Source organism: Pituophis catenifer, unplaced genomic scaffold (genome assembly GCF_029215685.1).
Source record: "Pituophis catenifer annectens isolate HBS135680 unplaced genomic scaffold, rPitCat1.0.hap2 SCAF_1, whole genome shotgun sequence".
Taxonomy (NCBI): Eukaryota; Metazoa; Chordata; class Lepidosauria; order Squamata; family Colubridae; genus Pituophis; species Pituophis catenifer.
The window spans coordinates 65020610-65040767 of record NW_027256881.1 but is presented as its reverse complement, the minus strand read 5'-3'; the positions used below and the strand labels follow the sequence as shown (position 1 = coordinate 65040767).

Here is a 20158-nt window from a genome sequence, read left to right as displayed (position 1 = left end):
TCTGCGAGCTGCACTGGCTCCCTATTGGTCTCTGGTCACAATTCAAGGTGTTGGTTATTACCTTTAAAGCCCTACATGGCTCAGGGCCAGGTTATCTTTGAGACCACCTTCTGCCACATAGCTCCCAGCGACCAGTAAGATCCCACAGAGTTGGTCTCCTCTGGGTCCCGTCAGCTAAACAATGCTGGCTGGTGGGCCCGCGGGGGAGGGCCTTCTCTGTGGCTGCCCCAGCTCTCTGGAACCAGTTACCTCCTGAGGTCCGGACCATCCCCACCCTATTGGCCTTCTGAAAAGCGGTGAAGACCTGGCTTTTCTGGCAGGCCTGGGGCCGTTGATCTCGCTGTTGTGATCTGGCGAGATCCGGCCATGAATGGCGTGAATGAGTTTTTAATGTTTTTAATTTTTAAATTTTTTTATAATGATTTTTTGGAATGTATTGTGAGCCGCTCTGAGTCTTCGGAGAGGGGCGGCATATAAATTGAATTAATTAAATTAATTAAAGAAGTATTTCATCAATAAGGAATAACTTAAAAAGTATTTTATTAAAAATGAAAACATTAACGATCAAATTATGAAGGTCTCAAAAAGGGAATCTCAGTTGTAAAAAGTTTTCTTCAAACATGAAAGTAAGTATTAAAATAGCAACTAATTCAGAATAAGCAAAGAGAAATGAAACATTGGAACTAAATGTACGTAAGAGTTTGGATTATAAGCAATAGCAAAACCCAATTACCTTTTTGTTTTAGTTAATGGTTGCCTTATTTGCATCTGTCCTGAAAAAAATCCAAATTTTAATTATTTTTATTTTAATTACTTACGTTTTAAGGAAACTAACGGAAGAGCCAAAAAAATTGGAGGCGTCATTTGGATGACCTATTTTAAGAGTCATCCAAATGACTCAAATAGTTATCAGCATTTAATTTAAATCAGAGCTAAAGAAACCTAAGAATCTTAAGGTCTGCATGTCTCCCTAAGACACTCATTTTTTTGGCCCCAAAACTCACTCTGATGCTTCCTGGAAATAGCAACATTGGTTTTCTCCCAATCGCACAAATAAATCCCAATTAGAATTAAGGAGAAAAAGAATTTTCTCCCAGAGCCAGGAAAATACAGAAATCCCATCCATTATATATCACCTACTTCAGCCTTTACTTTCTCAAAAGCACAGACTGTAGCTAGCAAATGTGGCCATCTCTAAATAAAATATTAATGGTATTCATTGATAAACTTGAGATAGTATGGCCTTATTCTTAAGTAAGCTAGAATTACAGTAGCAGTTTAATATACTAAACCAAAAGGGATCTTGAACCTGGAACTTCAAGTTTTCAACTTAATTTTCTTAGTTTATTCAAAAAAGTTTATATTATTCTGGTATGGGGAAACACACTGATCATGACAAATCAACATAATTGTCTTTTTTGATACAATGACAATTTAATTAACTAGAAACAGACAGTGGACAGTTTAACTTGTATTCAACGAAGTCTCCAATAAAATACTAGAAGAAAACATGGCAAAAGATGAACTGGATTATTATATCATTGGATGAATATTGAGTTGAACAAACATACCCAGCAAATCACATTAAGTTGGAAAGAACTGAGTGCTTACACAAGGGCTCCATTCTAGGCTTGTGCCCCTGAACATATAACTTGGATGAAGGGTTAGGAAATAAAATCAATCTAGATGACACAAAGGCAAAAAGGGAAAATAAACAGAGGACAATATCAAGGTTTAGGAGATAACTTATCAAATCGGAATAAATGGGTAGAAACCAGCAAGATAAATTTCAACAGTGACAAATGCCAAGTCTTATATAATAATATATAATATACAGTGAGGCAAAAAAGTATTTAGTCAGCCACCAATTGTGCAAGCTCTCCCACTTAAAAAGATGAGAGGCCTGTAGTGCCTGACGTGTCCCCTTACTTAAGCCAGTACATGTCCAGGCCCGTCTGAAGTTTGCTAGAGAGCATTTGGATGATCCAGAAGAGAATTGGGAGAATGTCATATGGTCAGATGAAAGGAGTGGCTTCGTAAGAAGCATTTCAAGGTCCTGGAGTGGCCTAGCCAGTCTCCAGATCTCAACTCCATAGAAAACCTTTGGAGGGAGTTTGAAAGTCCGTGTTGCCCAGGGACAGCCCCAAAACATCACTGCTCTAGAGGAGATCTGCATGGAGGAATGGGCCAACATACCAGCAACAGTGTGTGCCAACCTTGTGAAGACTTACAGAAAACGTTTGACCTCTCATTGCCAACAAAGGATATATAACAAAGTATTGAGATGAACTTTTGATATTGACCAAATACCTATTTTCCACCATAATTTGCAAATAAATTCTTTCCAAATCAGACAATGTGATTGTCTGGATTTGTTTTCTCATTTTGTCTCTCACAGTTGAGGTCTACCTATGATGTCAATTACAGGCCTCTCTCATCTTTTTAAGTGGGAGAACTTGCACAATTGGTGGCTGACTAAATACTTTTTTGCCCCACTGTATATGTTTTACACAGAACTGATGATGTACATATTGTTTTCCAATCTTTGTAGTTTCCAAGATACAGCAACTTCAGAGTTGATCATTTGGGATCCATTATATTTTCCTTGTTTGCATAATTTAAATTTTCTAGAATTGTCATCCTCATACACATAGGGATTATCTTCTTTGTAAAATTCCAAGGTATGTGGTCCTCTGTATTGTATTTCAGTTTTAAAAAAAACAAATTAAATAGTCTTAATTTTAAAGAATTACATTGTCATCTGCCAATAAATCAATGTCACAGAACAAACTCCGATCAATTCGATTAGATTGTTCCATAAGTTCAAAGAGAGATTTGTATGCCTCTGGGTATAAACCACCAGCTGTAACATCTTCTGGAATCCCCAATTCTCTCAGCAAGTTCTTTGCATTCTCATAAGTCCATAAACTGAAACAAAAATCATTGAAAATTAGATATAATTTAATTGTTAACAATCAAGTGGACTCAATATGTTCTTAAAACCTTGCCTCCCAATGATACCTATTGTGGTCTGCCAGTAGGCTGCGGAGCTGGCAGCGGAGTCGGACAGTGATGAGTCTGAGGAACAACATGGGCCAGTCCTGGAGGCTGGGGAAGGCCCGGATGAGGACTCTGCGTCGGAGGCAGAGATGGGGCCAGGGCCATCGGGGAGTGAGGTGCAGGCTCCAGAGCCTCCAGAGACTGATAGTAGTGAAGCAGAGGAACGGGGAGCCTGTTCCTAATGCACACATGAGAAGAGCTGCCAGAAGGCAAGAGCAGCTCAAGCAAAAAGGACAACTTGGGAGTAGGGCCAAGAGATGATTGGCCCCTCCCATAAGGCTTAAAACAGACCAGCAATGGCGTTTGGGCTTTGCCGGAAAACAACGTTGGTAGCTTCGTCTTCTTCATCTACGTCTTGCATTTATTTTTGTATCTGTGACTTCTGAATGTTTGCCAAGAAAGGCCTTTGGCAGTTTGCCTAATTGGATCAAGGTTTGCGATAGAACTGAGCAATTTGTGTTGGGAGGAATTTGCTTTAATTTAGTTGAACAACGCTGGGAATGAAATAATTGAAATAAAGTTTGTTTTTTCACTGACTGATTTTCCTACTACTTATTTGGGCCTGTGTCACAACAATACCTGAAAGTATCAGTATGCTTACAAACATCTGCCTTAGCAATTGCCTAAATGGCTCACCTAATTTTATTTAGTTTATTTTAATTTCTAAAATGGAAGCCAACTTGAGGTTAAACAAAACATCAGTTTCATGTATCCTACTTACTGGCAAGAATTTTTTTGAAATCCACCATAGATCCAGATACAATTTTTGACAATAAAAATTTCAGCCAATGCTTGTTCCCTCCCCTCCCCCCCCCCCAGAGCAGATGAGCACATTTCCAAAAGTTAGGGGGATGGTAGGGGAAAAATTAAATTTATCATCAGCATACTGTTAGGCAGACAGGTAATCCCGAATTATGATCACAATGGAACCTGGAATTCCACAAGTGGCCATTTTTCTAGCAACTTAGAAGGGAACGAAAACCGAGAGGATTTCTCCTTGCATGCACTTGCTCCCCCACCCCCTCCAAGCTTTAGCAGTCTATGCTAATACCTTGGGAAGGAAAGGAAAGCCAAAAGCTTCATCAGCACCTCAGAAAAAGACATCTGCTTGTGAAATTCTGTCACATGGCCAGCAATGAAATGACCTATCCTCCTTCCATAACCCAACCTCTTGAGCTCTAGGCAAGGTAGTGATGAGGGTGGAAACATGGAACCCAGTGGACTGGCAAAGACTGTGGGGACCTAATAGGACAGGATGGGAGAGAAATAGATGGAGGGTGTTTCAGCAACTCTTTGGTTGGTTGTAAGGGTGAATGAACCTAGATATAACTTTGGAAATGGGTTGTAAATTGGGGGTGGTGGTGTCATAACTTTGAATCATTACTAAGTGACATGTCATAAATTGAGAATTACCTGTACTCTAAAATTTTCAAATTTCTTTGAGGGAGGAAGGGAGAGAGAGAGAGAGAGAGATTATTAGAGTAATTATTATTAGGATATTGTTTTCTGTTTGTTTGTCTGGTGTTAATCCCTCCTTAATCTAGACAGCATACTAAGAAGCAGAGACACCACCCTGCCAACGAATGTGTGTACAGTCAAGGCTATGGTTTTCCCAGTTACAATGTATGGCTGTGAAAGTTGGACCATAAGGAAGGCTGAACACCAAAGAATTGAGGCCTTTGAACTATGGTGCTGGAGAAGACTCCTTGGACTGCAAGGCGATCAAACCGGTCAGTCCTAGAGATCAACCCTGACTGCTCCTTAGCAGGCCAGATCCTGAAGATGAAACTCAAATACTTTGGCCACTTAATGAGAAGGAAGGACTCACTGGAGAAGAGCCTAATGCTGGGAACGATTGAGGGCAAAAGAAGAAGGGGACGGCAGAGAATGAGGTGGCTGGATAGAGTCACTGAAGCAGTCAGTGTGAGCTTATTAAAAGGACTCCGGGGGATGGTAGAGGACAGGAAGGCCTCGAAAAACATTGTCCATGGGGTCGCGATGGGTCAGACATGACTTTGCGACTAACAACAACAACAACAACAACAACCCCTCCTTATGTTGGCTGCTGGAGAGGATTATCATTAACATGTATAATATATACATGCACATATGTAATGGTAACTACATACCATTATACATACTGTATTTCTGACACATGTCACATTGTATTAAAAATTAGTCTGTGTTGTTTTTTAATTGAAGAAATTTAATTTTACTTACTTCAATTTGTTATGTAGCTTAATTGAGGCTTTACCAAAACACTGCTTTACCATCATAATAAATGTTTTTGAATTAGCAGTTGTCAAGAAGTCTGTAAATAAATCTTTGCGTGGTGTTAGTTGTACTAAATATAAGAGTTCATTCTGCAGAAGGTAGAAGAATAAAAAACATCTCAATTTAACAATTAACTCAAATACATTTTAGTCAAGTTAATTTTTTTATGAACTTGTAGATCAGATTAAACTTTTCTGAAAACTTCATTATGAATTTGTTAAAAAGAATGCCTATGCACATATATTTTATTAAATTATTATTATATACAGAAAAATGTGAAATAACAGTTCTTTAGTGTAAGCTATGTTCGTTGGCCTTCATACACATTCAATTCTTCCCAAAAAGCTAGTACTTCATAACTTATCAGTATAATGATATACTGAACAAATCCAAGCAGTCTAGCCTTTTGCAATTGACAGATGGAAATGTTTTCAATGCATAGATTTTCTAACTGCCATCCAAGATTTGCCGATAACCTAGTGTGTCAATAACCATTGGGACCACCACAGCCAAATTATGCCATAAATTTTCAATTTCGATTTTCAAATCTTGATATTTTGTGATTTTCTCCAATTCTTTGTCTTCTACTGTACTATCTCCTGGTATTGCCACATCAATTATCTACCATTTCTTTCAACCATAGTTAAATCTGGTGTGTTATGACCAAGAGTTTGCATTCGGAAATGCCAAAAACTACTTATTATGTTTCATTATAAAATCAGGCAGATGTTTTAACTGGATTTGATATTTTTATCCACCTACTATTATCATAATGGTTTGTCACACAGCCAGATGTTCAGACTAGATTTCTATTTTTATATACCTTTCAAGTTCATCCCGAGAACCTGTGATAGGTAGATGTTAAAAATATTGTCGCAGGATGTAAGGATTCTGAATAAAGCTGCCTTTTGCAATTGACTGGTGGTCATTTTGTCAATGCCGATGGTAACATGATTATCACTTATTTGCCACCCATCTCGTGGTTCAAGGTGACTCTGAGCATTATGTTGCCTAATTAACGGAATAACTGAATAACAGAATTGGAAGGAACTTTGGAGGTCTTCTACCTCAACCCCCTGTTCAAGCAAGACACTCTGTACCATACCAAACAAGAGGCTGTCCAGTAATGGAGCAACTTCTGAAGGCAAGCCATTCCACTGGTTAATTTTTCTCGCTGTTAGGAAATTTCTCCTTAGTTCTAGGTTGCTTCTTTTCGTGATTAGTTTCCATCCATTGTTTCTTGTCTTGCTCTGATGCTTTGGAAAATAGATTGACCCTCCCTCTTCTTTATGTCAGCTTCTCAAATATTGGAACACTGTTATCATGTCTCCCTAGTCCTTCTTTTCACTAAACTAGACATACCCAATTCCTACAACCATTCTTCATGTTTTAGCCACCCTAATCATATTTGTTGGTCTTCTCTGCAGTCTTTCAAGAGTCTCAAAATCTTTTTTATAATATGACCAAAATTGGATGCAGTATTCAAAGTGTGTCTTACTAAGGCTTTATAAAAAGCGATATTAATACTTCACATGATCTTGATTCAATCTCTCCGTTAATGAAACCTAGGACTGCATTGGCTTTTTTGGCTGCAACCACATGCTGCTGGCTCATATTTAAGTGACTGTCCACTAGGACTTCAAGATTTCTCTCACAATTACTACTAATGATCCAGGTTTCACCTAATCTATACCTGTTTGGCTTTTCTTGTCTGTGAAAAACCTTTCAGTCTTGAAATCCATCTGGATCTTGAGCCTATTTTCTGCAGTAATTCCCAGAATATGTATTGAAATATACATGTGGTGTCTCTTGGACTATGAATATCTTCATTCCCCTCTCCATGGCAATGAATATGACGTTTATGGTTAAAGTATAGCAAACCATGGAAAGATTGCAATAACAATTCCTAGTAGGAACCCTCCTAACATGGGTAGTCTCAATTTATGATTGTAACTGAGCCCGGAATTATAGTCGAAAATAGTTGTGGTCATATGTCATGGTACCCGTGTGACTAGAAATAATTTTTTGGCCTTCTTGCAGCAAACATTAAGAAAATACCAACATTGTTAAGCAAACCCATTCATTTGAATGACCATTTTTTTGCTGACTTCCATGTAAATAGCAGTTGTTACTGTAGAATGTCATGACCAATTGTAAAGGTGACCTGCCTGACAATTGTGGGGGTGTGGCAGAACTATTTATGATGGTTGGGGTGGTTTATGGGCCATAAAGCATCTATTCCATGGCTATCATATCCTCCAACAGTTGTAAAATGATTGGTTGTTAAGTGAGGACTACCTATATAGGTTTTGACTCATGCAAAAAATACTTTTGAAAACTGAAATTTGATAATTAAGTGCAAATAAAAACTATCTCTTTTTCTCTGGAATAGAGAACTAGGTAATTTAAATAGACATTCAAATCCATTATTTGATCTTTAACATACAACTTCTTAAAACAAATTGGACATTTACTTTTGAAGTCTCTCAATTATATGAGTCTGCAGAGGCAGAATTTACTGCATCTTGAACATCCACAATCAAATTAACCTGTGGAGTCCCTGGTGCTCTCTGAGCTTCATTGTTTTCTTGCAAATGTTTCATTATCCAAACTAGGTAAATCATCACCCAGACATTCACACTGCATTTATTTTAGGACTGACAAATATTAAAATCTCACCACACTATTTGATCCCGATGACTTTTTTCTTGAAGTAGTTAAAAATGAAGAGCAAGGTATCTAGAAGAGAGGAAACAATGAAAGTTAGCGTAGCTTTAAAATATTAGGGCCAAGATATGAAAGAATGAAGAAGCACTAAAATCAATTATATATTCAGCATTCTGAATGTTGGTGTCCTAAAAAGAGATTTTGACAATAGGTTTATACACAGAATTGAAGTCTATTTTTTATTATCTTGCTTCCCATAGATTTCAGCGGTTAATTTTCAGTGTACAGAAATCCCCCATCATAAATAAAACATAGTGTAAGACTAAGAAGTTAAGTATTTTGTTATTAACAAAAACAGTTTCAGAATGTACAGCAACTTGCCAAATGCAGGGAGTGATAGCTAAAGTGCTACATGTGAGTTTCTCTTATATGGGATGTTCTCACTGCATAGCTCACTGCATTTGAAAACACTAACTAGGTTAAGAGACTTTCCTGAGCCACATCTTACTGTAGCATCTCCACACATGAGCACACAAAAAAGGAGATGGGGTAAGGTGGATATTATAATTTGTCAAGTTCCACATTACTATATAACACTTGAGATAATAAAAATACTGTCTTCCCACATCTCATTCATTTCAATAACCTGTCTCAAATTTTTAGTATCAAGTTAGTAATAAATGTGTAAGACAAGCAGGTTTCTATTATTAATCGCTGCATATACAAAATGCTCACCTTGTGTAGAAGATGAATATCACAAGCTGTTTGCCAAAGTACACTTAGTGGCTGGTAACATTTTTTATCTGGAGGTTTTGCAACAAAAACCTGGCAAAGGCAGAAGCAGTAATTTTACATTATATTTCTGATTTTATTATGAAAATCCTGAATTTCCTGAACTTGAAAACCTCTGTGAGGCAAGAAATGCTAAAAAGTGAATCAAGGTATGCAAGACAACTTGTTGGAGATTATGTCAGATGTAACATATGTTGTTTTTGTGTGGGTGGGTGTGCCTTAAAGTCATTAGACTCTTTGCAATTGTCCGTACAAGTCCTGCAGTATTCTTGGCAATAGGTGATAAATGAACTTTATTTTTTGGTAATATTTTCCTAGCTTCTTTCTTATAGAAATCAATTACAGTTCCAAAGATACAAAAACTTGTGTAGAGTATAATAGTCTAATTATTTCTATATTAATTATGTAACTGAATTAGCTGAAAATGCAAATGATCTGCAAGCTCTAGCAGTAAAAATCAAGTGACATAGTGAAAAATTGAGACTAAGATTAAATTTAAAGAAGAACTAACTAACAACAACAACAGGTACAGCAACCAACCTTAGAACTGACTATTCAATATATCAATGAAGATTCTCAGTCATGCAGGTCATATGGGGTGTTTTTTTCAAAAGGACTTTTTATCCTTGAGAAAAAAAGTTTCACTTCTCACTTGGATAAGAAGCAAAACGTCTTCCTCAAGGAAAAAATAAAGTCCAGTTGCCTTTTGAAAAAGCACCTTTGAGATGACCATTCAGTATCTTCATTATTGAACTCATGAATACTTTCTGCCTTTTAGAATTTATTACCAACTCAGCAGTCAAGAACTACACTGCTACTCTGGCAACTATTAGATTAGCAGTGAACACTCTGGAAAAGATGTTCCAAGAAAGATAAAATCTAGCAAGATTTGATGGCACATAATCAATCTACCAATCAATTGAATTACCTACTTTCAGGTGAAATATAGGAAGTTTATTTCTGTGTTTCCTTGTCTTGTCATATTTTGCCTTTTATTAAACAAAACAAATTTTTAAAAAGCTGTGTATATGCATATATAATTTTGCTACAAAAGTTTCAATAAAGGATGACTGTATTTCATTATAATAATCAATACAGTCAACATTTGTAAGGGATTCATTCATAAATCACAAATAATATCGAATGTCCAGTTGGTAGCATAATTGGTGGCCAAAACAAAATGTCATAGCTATAATTGCACAATAAGTGACTACAAATACTAAAAGCAGTATTCAGCAAATCAAACTCTTAGAAATAAGAGTTACAGTTCTAGAATAACTTAAACGAGAAAATGAGAATCATTTGGAATAGAACTAGAAATGATAGCTTATTTTCCAGTTCATTATTTAAACATTAACTTGAACAGACTATCTTTGAATTGATAGGAGTTTGAACTGACTAATTATCTTTCAGAAATCTGCCATAGCTTAACAGTGTCATTTAATTTCTTATAGTCTGGATTCAGTATCAGAGCTTGGCTCTAAAATACCTCCAGTTATTTGCAGAATACATTTTCCTGTGTTTGCCTATTTCAGCGCAGAAACAACCAGTAAAATAAGTTGATTATGAAAAATATTGCCTTTTTTTATTTGAATAACACTGAAAATACAATAGTTTTCATTCAGTATCTCACAAAGAGATTTTCCTTTTTCTCATTCCACATGGCAGAAGCTGCAGTGAATAAATGGATTTTGCAATTCAAATGGTTATACTGGCCAGTGAATATTGCTAGATCCTTCTAAATGTTTCTTAAATATGAAAAATCAACATTTGATTTACACCCCTTGACTATAAACCATAGTTTCTATTGCCAATGTAAAATAGATTAGGTAAGGTTGTACCTTATTTCTATATCATTTCTTATCTCAGAATATCTCTAAGATAACTCATAAAAAGTTACTTATTCCTTGTTTAACCACCTGTTCAGTTATCATTTGAAGCTATGACAGCAGTGAATAATGGATACCAATGACCAGTCCTCATAGTTGCAGTGTTCCCATGGTCATGTGATTGAGATTTAGGTGCTTGGCAACTGTCTTGCAATTATGACATCATAGAATCCTGCACACGATCACCATTTGTGTCCTTCACTGCCAGCTTCCAACAAGCAAAGTCAATGGGAAAGATGGCACGAGGGTGCAAATGGTGATCACATGAAAATCACATGTAGTTTGCTTTAATGACAGCAACTGGAATTGTTGCAACTCCTGTTGTAAGCCAACACTTTGTGACATTGCATTTTATGATCACATGGCTTAGCAACAGAGTTGTAAGTCCCAGTTACGGTTGTCAAGCAATAGCTACCTGTATAACAATACGTTTTTTAATGCTATAGTAAAGACAACATATTGCAACAAATCCTAAATTCAAAATTCAAAACAAACATTATAAATCCATCAATATATTTTAGAATTGTTTTTAAAATGTCATTTTGTTTAAAAATTTGGTCTAGTAGATAAGGCAGCACTAGAAACCAGGAGACTGTGAGTTCTAATCCTGCTTTAGGAATGAAAGCCGGCTGGATGACTTTGAGCCAGTCACTCTCTCTCAGCCCAACACATCTCACAGGATTGTTGTGGGAAAATAGGAGAAAGAAGGAGTATTATGTAAGTTCACCGCCTTGCGTTATTTATAAAAATAAAAAAGTGGAATATAAATAAATACAATTTCAAAGTTGATATATTAGCAAATTTTTTATACGAACCTTGTACATTCTTTCACTGACAAACAAGTTCAATTCTATTCTTCCATAATTGTATATAGAGCTGCATTCATATAAAAAATAAGTAAATTTCCAAATAAAGGTCCGTTCATTTTTAGGGGGGACAATTCCAACCACTTTTAGAGGAACATCTGTTTTTAAAGTGAATCAAGATGTTTGAAAATTAAAGCAAATACCGTGAGTCAGTAATCTAGTATTAAATTAAAAATTATTATAAGCATATAAGCATAGCATCAGCAATATAACTATTAGCTTCGGGACTTTCATCTTGCAAGTTATGCTTTTTTTCATGAAAGCCCACCTTTTAATCAAAAGCCCTATTAGAGTCTGAATTGGCAAGCAGAAATAGCATCACTTTCACTGCTTATTTTATGTTTATAGACAGCCTTCAAATTTTGTTAACTTCAAAAGAAATTATATAATCTTTCCTTAGCATGATTTTTTTATACTAAAGTCTTAATAGTTTCTGCTTCAGAATTTTTTAAATATATTTGAGACCAATGTGAAGGTAATTTAACAAATGCCATATTACTCTGCATGTTATAATTTTCATATTGAAGTGATCCAATTAAACAATTCTGTTTGAATGGGAGCTACCTCAAATTCATATGATCAAGAAAAAGTGAATATACAATTTAAATTTACAATATACATACATGTATGATAATTTACCTGATGTCCAAGGAACTTCAAAGATTTTCAGGTTGTTAAAAAGTGTTTCAGAACATAATTCACCCTTCAACAATGCATATGGATTAGTATCCAACTTTACGAAGTTGGAATGAACCACTTCCAATTGGCTTTCAAATTCTTTCTTTAGAGACTAAATACAAGCATACAACTAGAGGTTAACCAAAACACCTGAAATAGCCTTTCTCTGGGCTATTCTGTTCATGTTGATTACTTTCTGCTTAAACTGTTGGTGTCCCTTTAACTATCGCTCACAATGACCCAGGACCAATGGATGTCATAATCCAGAAATATCAGAAGTGTTTCCCAGCCTTGCTTTAAGATGAGAATATAGGAATTTATATTAGGAATAAGATAATACCTACCTCTAAATTAGGAAGAAAAGATTTATTACTCTCCAGAGCTATGACGTGGGCTCCAGTATTAAGCAACTTTTGAGTCAATACTCCAGGACCTAAAAATAGCCATTGTTTAATACTCTAGAATTTATTTAAAAAGCTTTGTTTTTGTTTAAAAGAGAAATATCAATCAAAATATTCTAACTGAAAGTTTACATCAGGTATTGCCTAATCCTAAAAGGAGAAAACAGATAAATATTATTCAGCTGCCAATAATGGTATCTACCTGGTTTGAAAAAATCAACCATGATCAAGAAAGAGTAACACTATTTAAAGTGCTATTTGCTGTTCTATTCCTCCAAGTGGTGACTCCCAATTCAATCTGCCATCAGAGAAATAGCTTTTGTGCCTGTGTTATCCCAGATACCGGTATGTGTTCATGAAACCCCAAAATTATCTTCTTTTTAAAAAGACAGTCTGACAATGACTGAAAGTCTATGAAATAGACAAATCTCACTAGCTCTCAATTCTTTTTCATGAAAGCTAGCAAGATATAGCAGTTTCATAATATTTCAACCACTTTTTCATTTTAATTTTTAGTGCACGCAACAATATCTGAAAAGGTTGCTGGCTGTTTTTTATGTAACTAAAGGATCATTGGAAACAGCTTTTCCAATATAATTTTCTTCCTCTGTTTTACAATTTTTTACTAAATAATATTTTTATGCAAGTCAGTTCATGAGACCTGTCAGGACAGGTTTCAAGTGATTTATAAAAAAGAACTTTGCCTTTTCCATAATTGTACGATGATGTAAGCCACTTAAAATACAATAAGATTAAGACAAAAATATATTGGTTAATAAATAAACTAGCTATGTATTTCTGGATGGAGATCCCTTCAACTCAATGAGAATTATGTTCAAATGAAGCTGTTATAAGATTGTAAAGTTACACAGAGGATATAATATAATAATATAATATAATAAATATAATATAATATAATATAATATAATATAATATAATATAATATAATATAATATAATATAATATAATATAATATAATATAATATAATATAATATAATATAATATAATATAATATAATATAATATAATATAATATAATATAATATAATATAATATAATATAATATAACAAAGTTGGAAGGAACCTTGGGGGTCTTCTAGTCCAACCCCCTGCTTAAGCAGGAAACCCTACACCACTTCAGACAAATGGTTATCCAACATCTTCTTAAAAACTTCCAGTGTTGGAGCATTCACAAGTTCTAGAGGCAAGTTGTTCCACTGATTAATTGTTCTAACTGTCAGGAAATTTCTCCTTAGTTCTAAGTTGCTTCTCTCCTTGATCAGTTTCCACCCATTGCTTCTTGTCCTGCCTTCAGGTGCTTTGTAGAATAGGTTGACTCTTCTTTATGGCAACCCCTGAGATATCAGATCACTGTTATCATGTCACCCCTAGTCCTTCTTTTCATTAAACTAAACATACCCAGTTCCTGCAACCGTTCTTCATATGTTTTAGCCTCCAGTTCCCTAATCATCTTTGTTGCTCTTCTCTGCACTCTTTCTAGAGTCTCCACATCTTTTATACCTCATGGCAACCAAAACTGAATGCAGTATTCCAAGTGTGGCCTTACCAAGTCATTATAAAGTGGTACTTCACATGATCTTGATTCTATCTCTGTTTATGCAGCCTAGAACTGTGTTGGCTTTTTTGGCAGCTGCAGCACACTGCTGGCTCATATTTAAATGGTTATCCACTAGGACTCCCAAGAACCCTCTCTCAGTTACTACTATTGAGCAAGGCACCACCAATACTGTACCTGTGCATTTTGTTTTTCTTGCCTAAATGTAGAACCTTACTTTCTTCACCACTGAATTTCATTTTGTTAGATACCACCCAATGTTCAAGTCTGTCAAGATCCTTCTGTATCTTGAGCCTATCTTCTGGAGTGTTGGCTATTCCTGCCAGCTTGGTGTTATCTGCAAATTTGATGAGTTCCCCATCTATCCCCTCATCCAATCATTGATAGTCAGCCTCGGCTATTATTTCCATCGTTTCTGGACTATTCTTGGACTCCTCCCACTGCCATGAAGGCAGTGGCGTTTTCCAATGTATACTACCTAAGACTTATATACTTTTCCGTTGGACTCTTAAATCATCATGGTTGATCCCCTGGTTATAAGCCATAACTACTCCCAGTAACAAATGTATTCGGTGTCGGAACTCCTCGCCCTGCGAGATTCTCCCCACTCGCAGGTTTGGCCCTCCACATTATCGAGGGCCTATCTCGATGACGGACTTTGGAGTCCAGAGAGATGGCATGGAGCAAGGAAGAATTTGTGGGGTTTTTTAGGGAAATTTTTTAAGATTTTAAGGGGTTCTGGGAGGGGGGTTTGTAATGATCTTTCTAGAGAAATTGGGAAGAAGACTCTGGGGGATGGGGGGGGAAATCCACCAGGGTCAGAGCCGAGCCCGGCACAGGGTAACGATTTGGGAGGTGTTGGTCGAGGGACTGGGAAAGGGATGGGGGACGATACCTATGAGGTTTGTACCATCAGCACGGTAGATGGGAGGGGCAGATATGGCGGGAGCAGGGGACCATATCATGTGTTGGGGGCTCGCACTCGCTGTTTGAGAGCAATTGCTTGCCCCGGTCCCCATGGCTCCTCTTGGAGACTAGGTGGCTTAGATACTCAGGATCTGGGCCTTCGGCTGATGTTATGCAATGCCAGGTCCGTGGTTAATAAGGCCCCCCTCATTCACGATCTTATACAAGAGGGAGGAGCGGACCTGGCGGGTATTACGGAGACCTGGTTGGGCCCGGAGGGTGGCGTCCCTCTGGTTGAAATGTGCCCACCAGGCTTCAGAGCATTCCATCAGCCGAGGGCCCAGGGGAGGGGCGGGGGGGGTGGCGGTTATTATTAACGAGGATCTGGATCCGAGGGAGACCACTGTGCCTCAGATAGCCGGATGTGAGTCCCTCCTTGTGAGGTGGGGCCGTGGGGTTCAGATGGGCTTGTTGCTTACGTACCTGGCTCCCTGCCGCGTGGCAACAGCCCTTCCTGAGCTACTCGACGTGATAGCCACGGTGGCAGTAGATACACCCAGGCTTTTAGTCATGGGTGATTTCAACTTGCCATCTGTCGGTGAAACGTCTGAGGTGGCTCGGGAGTTCATGGCTTCCATGACGGCCATGGACCTGACCCAGTTAGTTCATGGCCCTACTCACAGGGGAGGTCACACTCTGGATCTGATTTTTGTCTCTGGCCAGTGGTTGAGTGGTCTTGTTATAGGGGATATAGACATGGAACCCTTGTCATGGACTGACCACTCACTCCTTCGCCTAGATCTTCGAACCGCGACCCCTCGCCGCAGGGAGGCGGACCCAATTAGATGGATCCGCCCCAGGCGCCTGATGGATCCTGATAGGTTCCAGACGGAGCTTGGGCCATTTCCTGAGGATCTAGCACATGACTCGGCCGAGGACCTGGTAGCCGCCTGGGATCGGGCGGCTGGTGGGGCCTTGGACCGAGTTGTGCCTTTGCGGCCTCTGACCCGATGCCGATCCCGGGTGGCTCCTTGGTTTACTGAGGAGCTGAGGGAAATGAAGCGCCGGAAAAGACGCCTGGAGAGCGGTTGGAGGGCCAGTCTCGCTGAATCTGATCGAACACTGGTAAGGTCGCATATTAAGGCCTACCTAGTGGCGATAAAGACGGCAAAGTCTAACTACTTTTCCGCCTCTATTGCGTCATCAGGGAATCGTCCGGCCGCCCTGTTTAGGGTGACCCGCGCCCTGCTCCATCTGGGAGTGCGGGAGGATCCCTTAGAAGGCAGGGCGGAGGATTTCGGACAATACCTGTATGACAAAATCGCTCAGATCCGGGGGGATTTGGACTCTGACTGGGTAGATCAGGGCAGGGTGACGAGGAACAGTCTTGAGAATGTTATCTGGGAGGAGTTTGATGCTGTGACTCCCGATGATGTGGACAGGATTTTGGGGAGACTTAGTGCGGCCACATGTTTACTGGACCCGTGTCCCTCCTGGTTGGTACTGGCTTCCCGGGAGGTTACACGAGGCTGGCTCCAGGGCGTTATTAATGCTTCCTTGAGTGAGGGTCACTTCCCCGCTGCCCTGAAAGAGGCGGTGGTGAGGCCTCTCCTCAAGAAGCCGTCCCTGGATCCAGCAATATTGGCTAACTATCGTCCTGTCTCCAACCTTCGCTTCATTGCGAAGGTTGTTGAGAGTGTGGTCGCGCAACAGTTTCCACAATTCCTGGAGGAAACATCCTATCTGGATCCGTTCCAGTCAGGTTTCAGGTCTGGGCACAGCACGGAAACGGCATTGGTCGCGTTGGTCGATGATCTCTGGAGGGCTCGGGACAGGGGTTATTCCTCTGTTCTGGTCCTATTAGATCTCTCAGCGGCTTTTGATACCATCGACCATGGTATCATGCTGCACCGGCTGGAAGAGTTGGGGGTGGGAGGCACCGTGTTACGGTGGTTCTCCTCCTTTCTCTCCGACCGGTCGCAGTTTGTGTTGGCAGGGGGGCAGAGGTCGACCTCGAGGCCTCTCATTTGTGGAGTGCCGCAGGGATCGGTCCTCTCGCCCCTTCTGTTCAACATTTATGTGAAGCCACTGGGCGAGATCATCCGTGGCTTTGGGGTGAGATACCACCAGTACGCTGATGACACCCAGCTGTACATCTCCACCCCAGGCCACCCCAACGATGCCCTTGAAGTGATGTCCCAGTGCCTGGAGGCTGTGCGGATCTGGATGGGGAGGAACAGGCTCAGGCTCAACCCTTCCAAGACTGAGTGGCTGTGGCTCCCGGCATCCCGATATAGTCAGTTGACTCCATCACTGACTATTGGGGGCGAGTCTTTGGCCCCCACTGAAAGGGCTCGCAATCTGGGAGTCCTCCTGGATAGGCAGCTGTCTTTGGAGGAACATCTGACGGCTGTTACCAGGGGGACCTTTTATCAGGTTCGCCTGATTCGCCAGTTGCGGCCCTTTCTTGATCGGGATTCCCTGTGCACAGTCACTCACGCCCTCGTCACCTCTCGCCTTGACTACTGTAACGCTCTCTACATGGGGCTCCCCTTGAAGAGCACCCGGAGGCTCCAGCTGGTCCAGAATGCAGCAGCGCGGGTAGTGATGGGAGCAACATGGCGCTCCCATGTAACACCACTCCTGCGCGAGCTGCACTGGCTCCCGGTGGTCTTCCGGGTGCGCTTCAAGGTGTTGGTTATCACCTTTAAAGCGCTCCATGGCATAGGGCCTAGCTATCTCCGAGACCGCCTGCTGCTACCGATGACCTCCCATCGACCCGTGCGCTCCCACAGAGAGGGCCTCCTCAGGGTGCCATCAGCCAAACAATGTAGGCTGGTGGCCCCCAGGGGGAGGGCTTTCTCTGTGGGGGCTCCCACCCTCTGGAATCAGTTGCCCACGGAGATAAGAAGAATCCAGGACCTCAATGCCTTCCGTCGTTCCCTGAAAACCTATCTTTTTCAGCAAGCCGGGTTGGCTTAAGAAGAAATTTTTAAAATTTTTAAATCCTTTTAATTAGTCTGCGATTTTAATTTTTTGGGCCAAATTTTATATATATTTTTAAATGTTTTAATATTTGTATTCTATGTTTTTTATCTTGGCTGTACACCGCCCTGAGTCCTCAGGGAGAAGGGCGGTATATAAATTCGAAATTAAATTAAATTAAATTAAATTAAATTGATGAAGATGTTGAAGAGTACTGGGCCTAAAACAGGGGTTTATATACTTTGGGGTATATCTTATCTTATCTTATCTTATATTAAATTATACTATTATATTATATAGGATATATAGGATATGATTCTTCAAGAAGTACACAATATGAATTTTTAGTAATATAAAATTATCATTTTAAAAATTATAATCTGTGAAGTTCTTGATCTTCTCAGCTTGGTTGTTTGTGTTCATTACCCAACTAGGTAACATCAATGCTTCAGTGATAATGTTTTCTGGTTGGCTAATTAAATGACTGCAAGCCAAAAAGATCAGAGAGCACCAACGACTCCACAGTCCTATTCTGAGCTACGGTACAGATATTTTCTTCTATTGAAAAACATAATCTGCCGCACACTGATTGCTATTGCAGCACAATGGCACAGATGCTAAACACCTAGAAGACACCCTTTCTCTAACAGGTATTGCAACAAATCTGGTGGATTCCTCCTCGCAGCTTAATGTCAACTTTATTATCATCACATCACCTTCGAGGTCACATACTTAACTTTTACCCTAAAAAAAGGTCCCCTTAAGTAACTCTCACCTGCCTCAAATTCCAGCAGGAAGGTTTTGGACTTCTCAAAATTTCGCCCCCTCGTCAGCTGGGAGGCCACTTTCTGCGCTGAAACGGGGCAGACGAGAAACCTTCGATCTGAGGTCGAATCCATGGTCGCGACCATTTGGGCGATGTCAGCTCTCACGAAAGAGGGTTTTTTCAGGTTGTGGAGTCCGAGTCTTACACTCTGACCCTTCAGGCGCCGCACCGAGAACCGCAGGCCAGAGCGTAAAGTCGAGGCGGCCAGGGTCAACTGCCGTCCCCCGAAGAGAGGGGAAACCAACGCAACGAAAGTCATCTTCTCGCTTTAGCGCTGATTTTTATTTTTGTTTTTTTTTTTCAAGGCGAGCGTAAACCCTCACGTGACGACCTTGCAGAACTCGAAAAGCGAGCGCAGTTTGCACCCGGACAATTTTAGCGTCGGAGCGCCCACCGGCGGATTCCGGTTTCCTCCGAGCGTTAACGAGCTGTCGCCGGGGTTGACGTTCTAGCCTTCCGTTTTCATGGCAAGCTCCTCTCTAGGCATCTGGTACTCGGTGGCGCACACCTTTGGCTTCTGGGCGCTGCGCTCGGGAATCCCCCCGGCGGGTGTCTCTGGTTTCTTTCCGTCCCGTTCCTTCTCTCCGGCTTCCATCCCGATCTTAATTTTGGCTGTGCCGGAGCGAGGGGCTGCCCGGCGAGGTGGCCTCAGGCTGAGGTGAGAGGAGGAAAGCGACGAGGCTACTCTGCCGAGTTTACCGCAGCCCCGGGCGGGCGGGCGGGCGGGCGGGCGGGCGAGCCGGTTGGGTGGGTGGGCAAGAGTGAGGTCGCGTGTTAGCTGCGTGTTGCATCTGAAGTCTTGGTGAAGTAGAGCTGATCCCGGCCGTAAAGGGGGACCGAGACACCGGATCGGATCATTAATCGTGGTCGGGGATGTCACGGGAATCTCTGGGAATCTCACGGGAAAGCTGGTTATCAGCGCTACAGGACTAGGAAGAGCAGCCGGATGTTTGCATAAAGAAGAAAACATTACGGTTGAACGTGTCGGATTCCGCTCTTCTTAACCTTCTGTCCCTCCGCTCCTGCCTTGTCGGTCTGCTATTCATTGTGGTTTCAAGGCAGTCCGTGTACCTGGGACTGGCATCTGCGACCTCCTCGCATATCAACATAGATTTCCAGTTTGGGTTGGCAGGAGAGAGAGAGAGAGACTTTTTTTTCTCTCTCTCTCCAAGTATTCGGAGTAAGGGACAATCCACTCTGAAGCCCGGATAAGGCGACTGTCTTCTTTATTATACTTG

General features: G+C 40.4%; 1 protein-coding gene across 1 annotated transcript; it reads right to left on the bottom strand.

Annotated features, from left to right (window-relative positions):
• Positions 1-522: 522 nt before the first annotated feature.
• Positions 523-19243, bottom strand: TFB2M (transcription factor B2, mitochondrial). Its single transcript, XM_070950476.1, has 8 exons — positions 18870-19243; positions 12571-12659; positions 12188-12338; positions 11498-11646; positions 8737-8826; positions 8014-8073; positions 5281-5423; positions 523-2928 (listed from the first exon to the last, which is right to left on the bottom strand). Exons 1-8 carry the CDS (start codon positions 19177-19179, stop codon positions 2742-2744), a joined length of 1179 nt encoding a protein of 392 aa, XP_070806577.1. The 5' UTR covers positions 19180-19243; the 3' UTR covers positions 523-2741.
• Positions 19244-20158: the final 915 nt, after the last annotated feature.

Bases quoted from the DNA above. Each gene is read 5' to 3' on its own strand.
- TFB2M (XM_070950476.1), bottom strand. From the start codon at position 19,179: ATGACTTTCGTTGCGTTGGTTTCCCCTCTCTTCGGGGGACGGCAGTTG. The intron at 12,339-12,570 runs GTAGGTATTATC...GCTTGTATTTAG, and splicing joins CTTTTCTTCCTAATTTAGAG to TCTCTAAAGAAAGAATTTGA. The intron at 5,424-8,013 runs GTGAGATTTTAA...TACCTTCTGCAG, and splicing joins CATCGGGATCAAATAGTGTG to AATGAACTCTTATATTTAGT.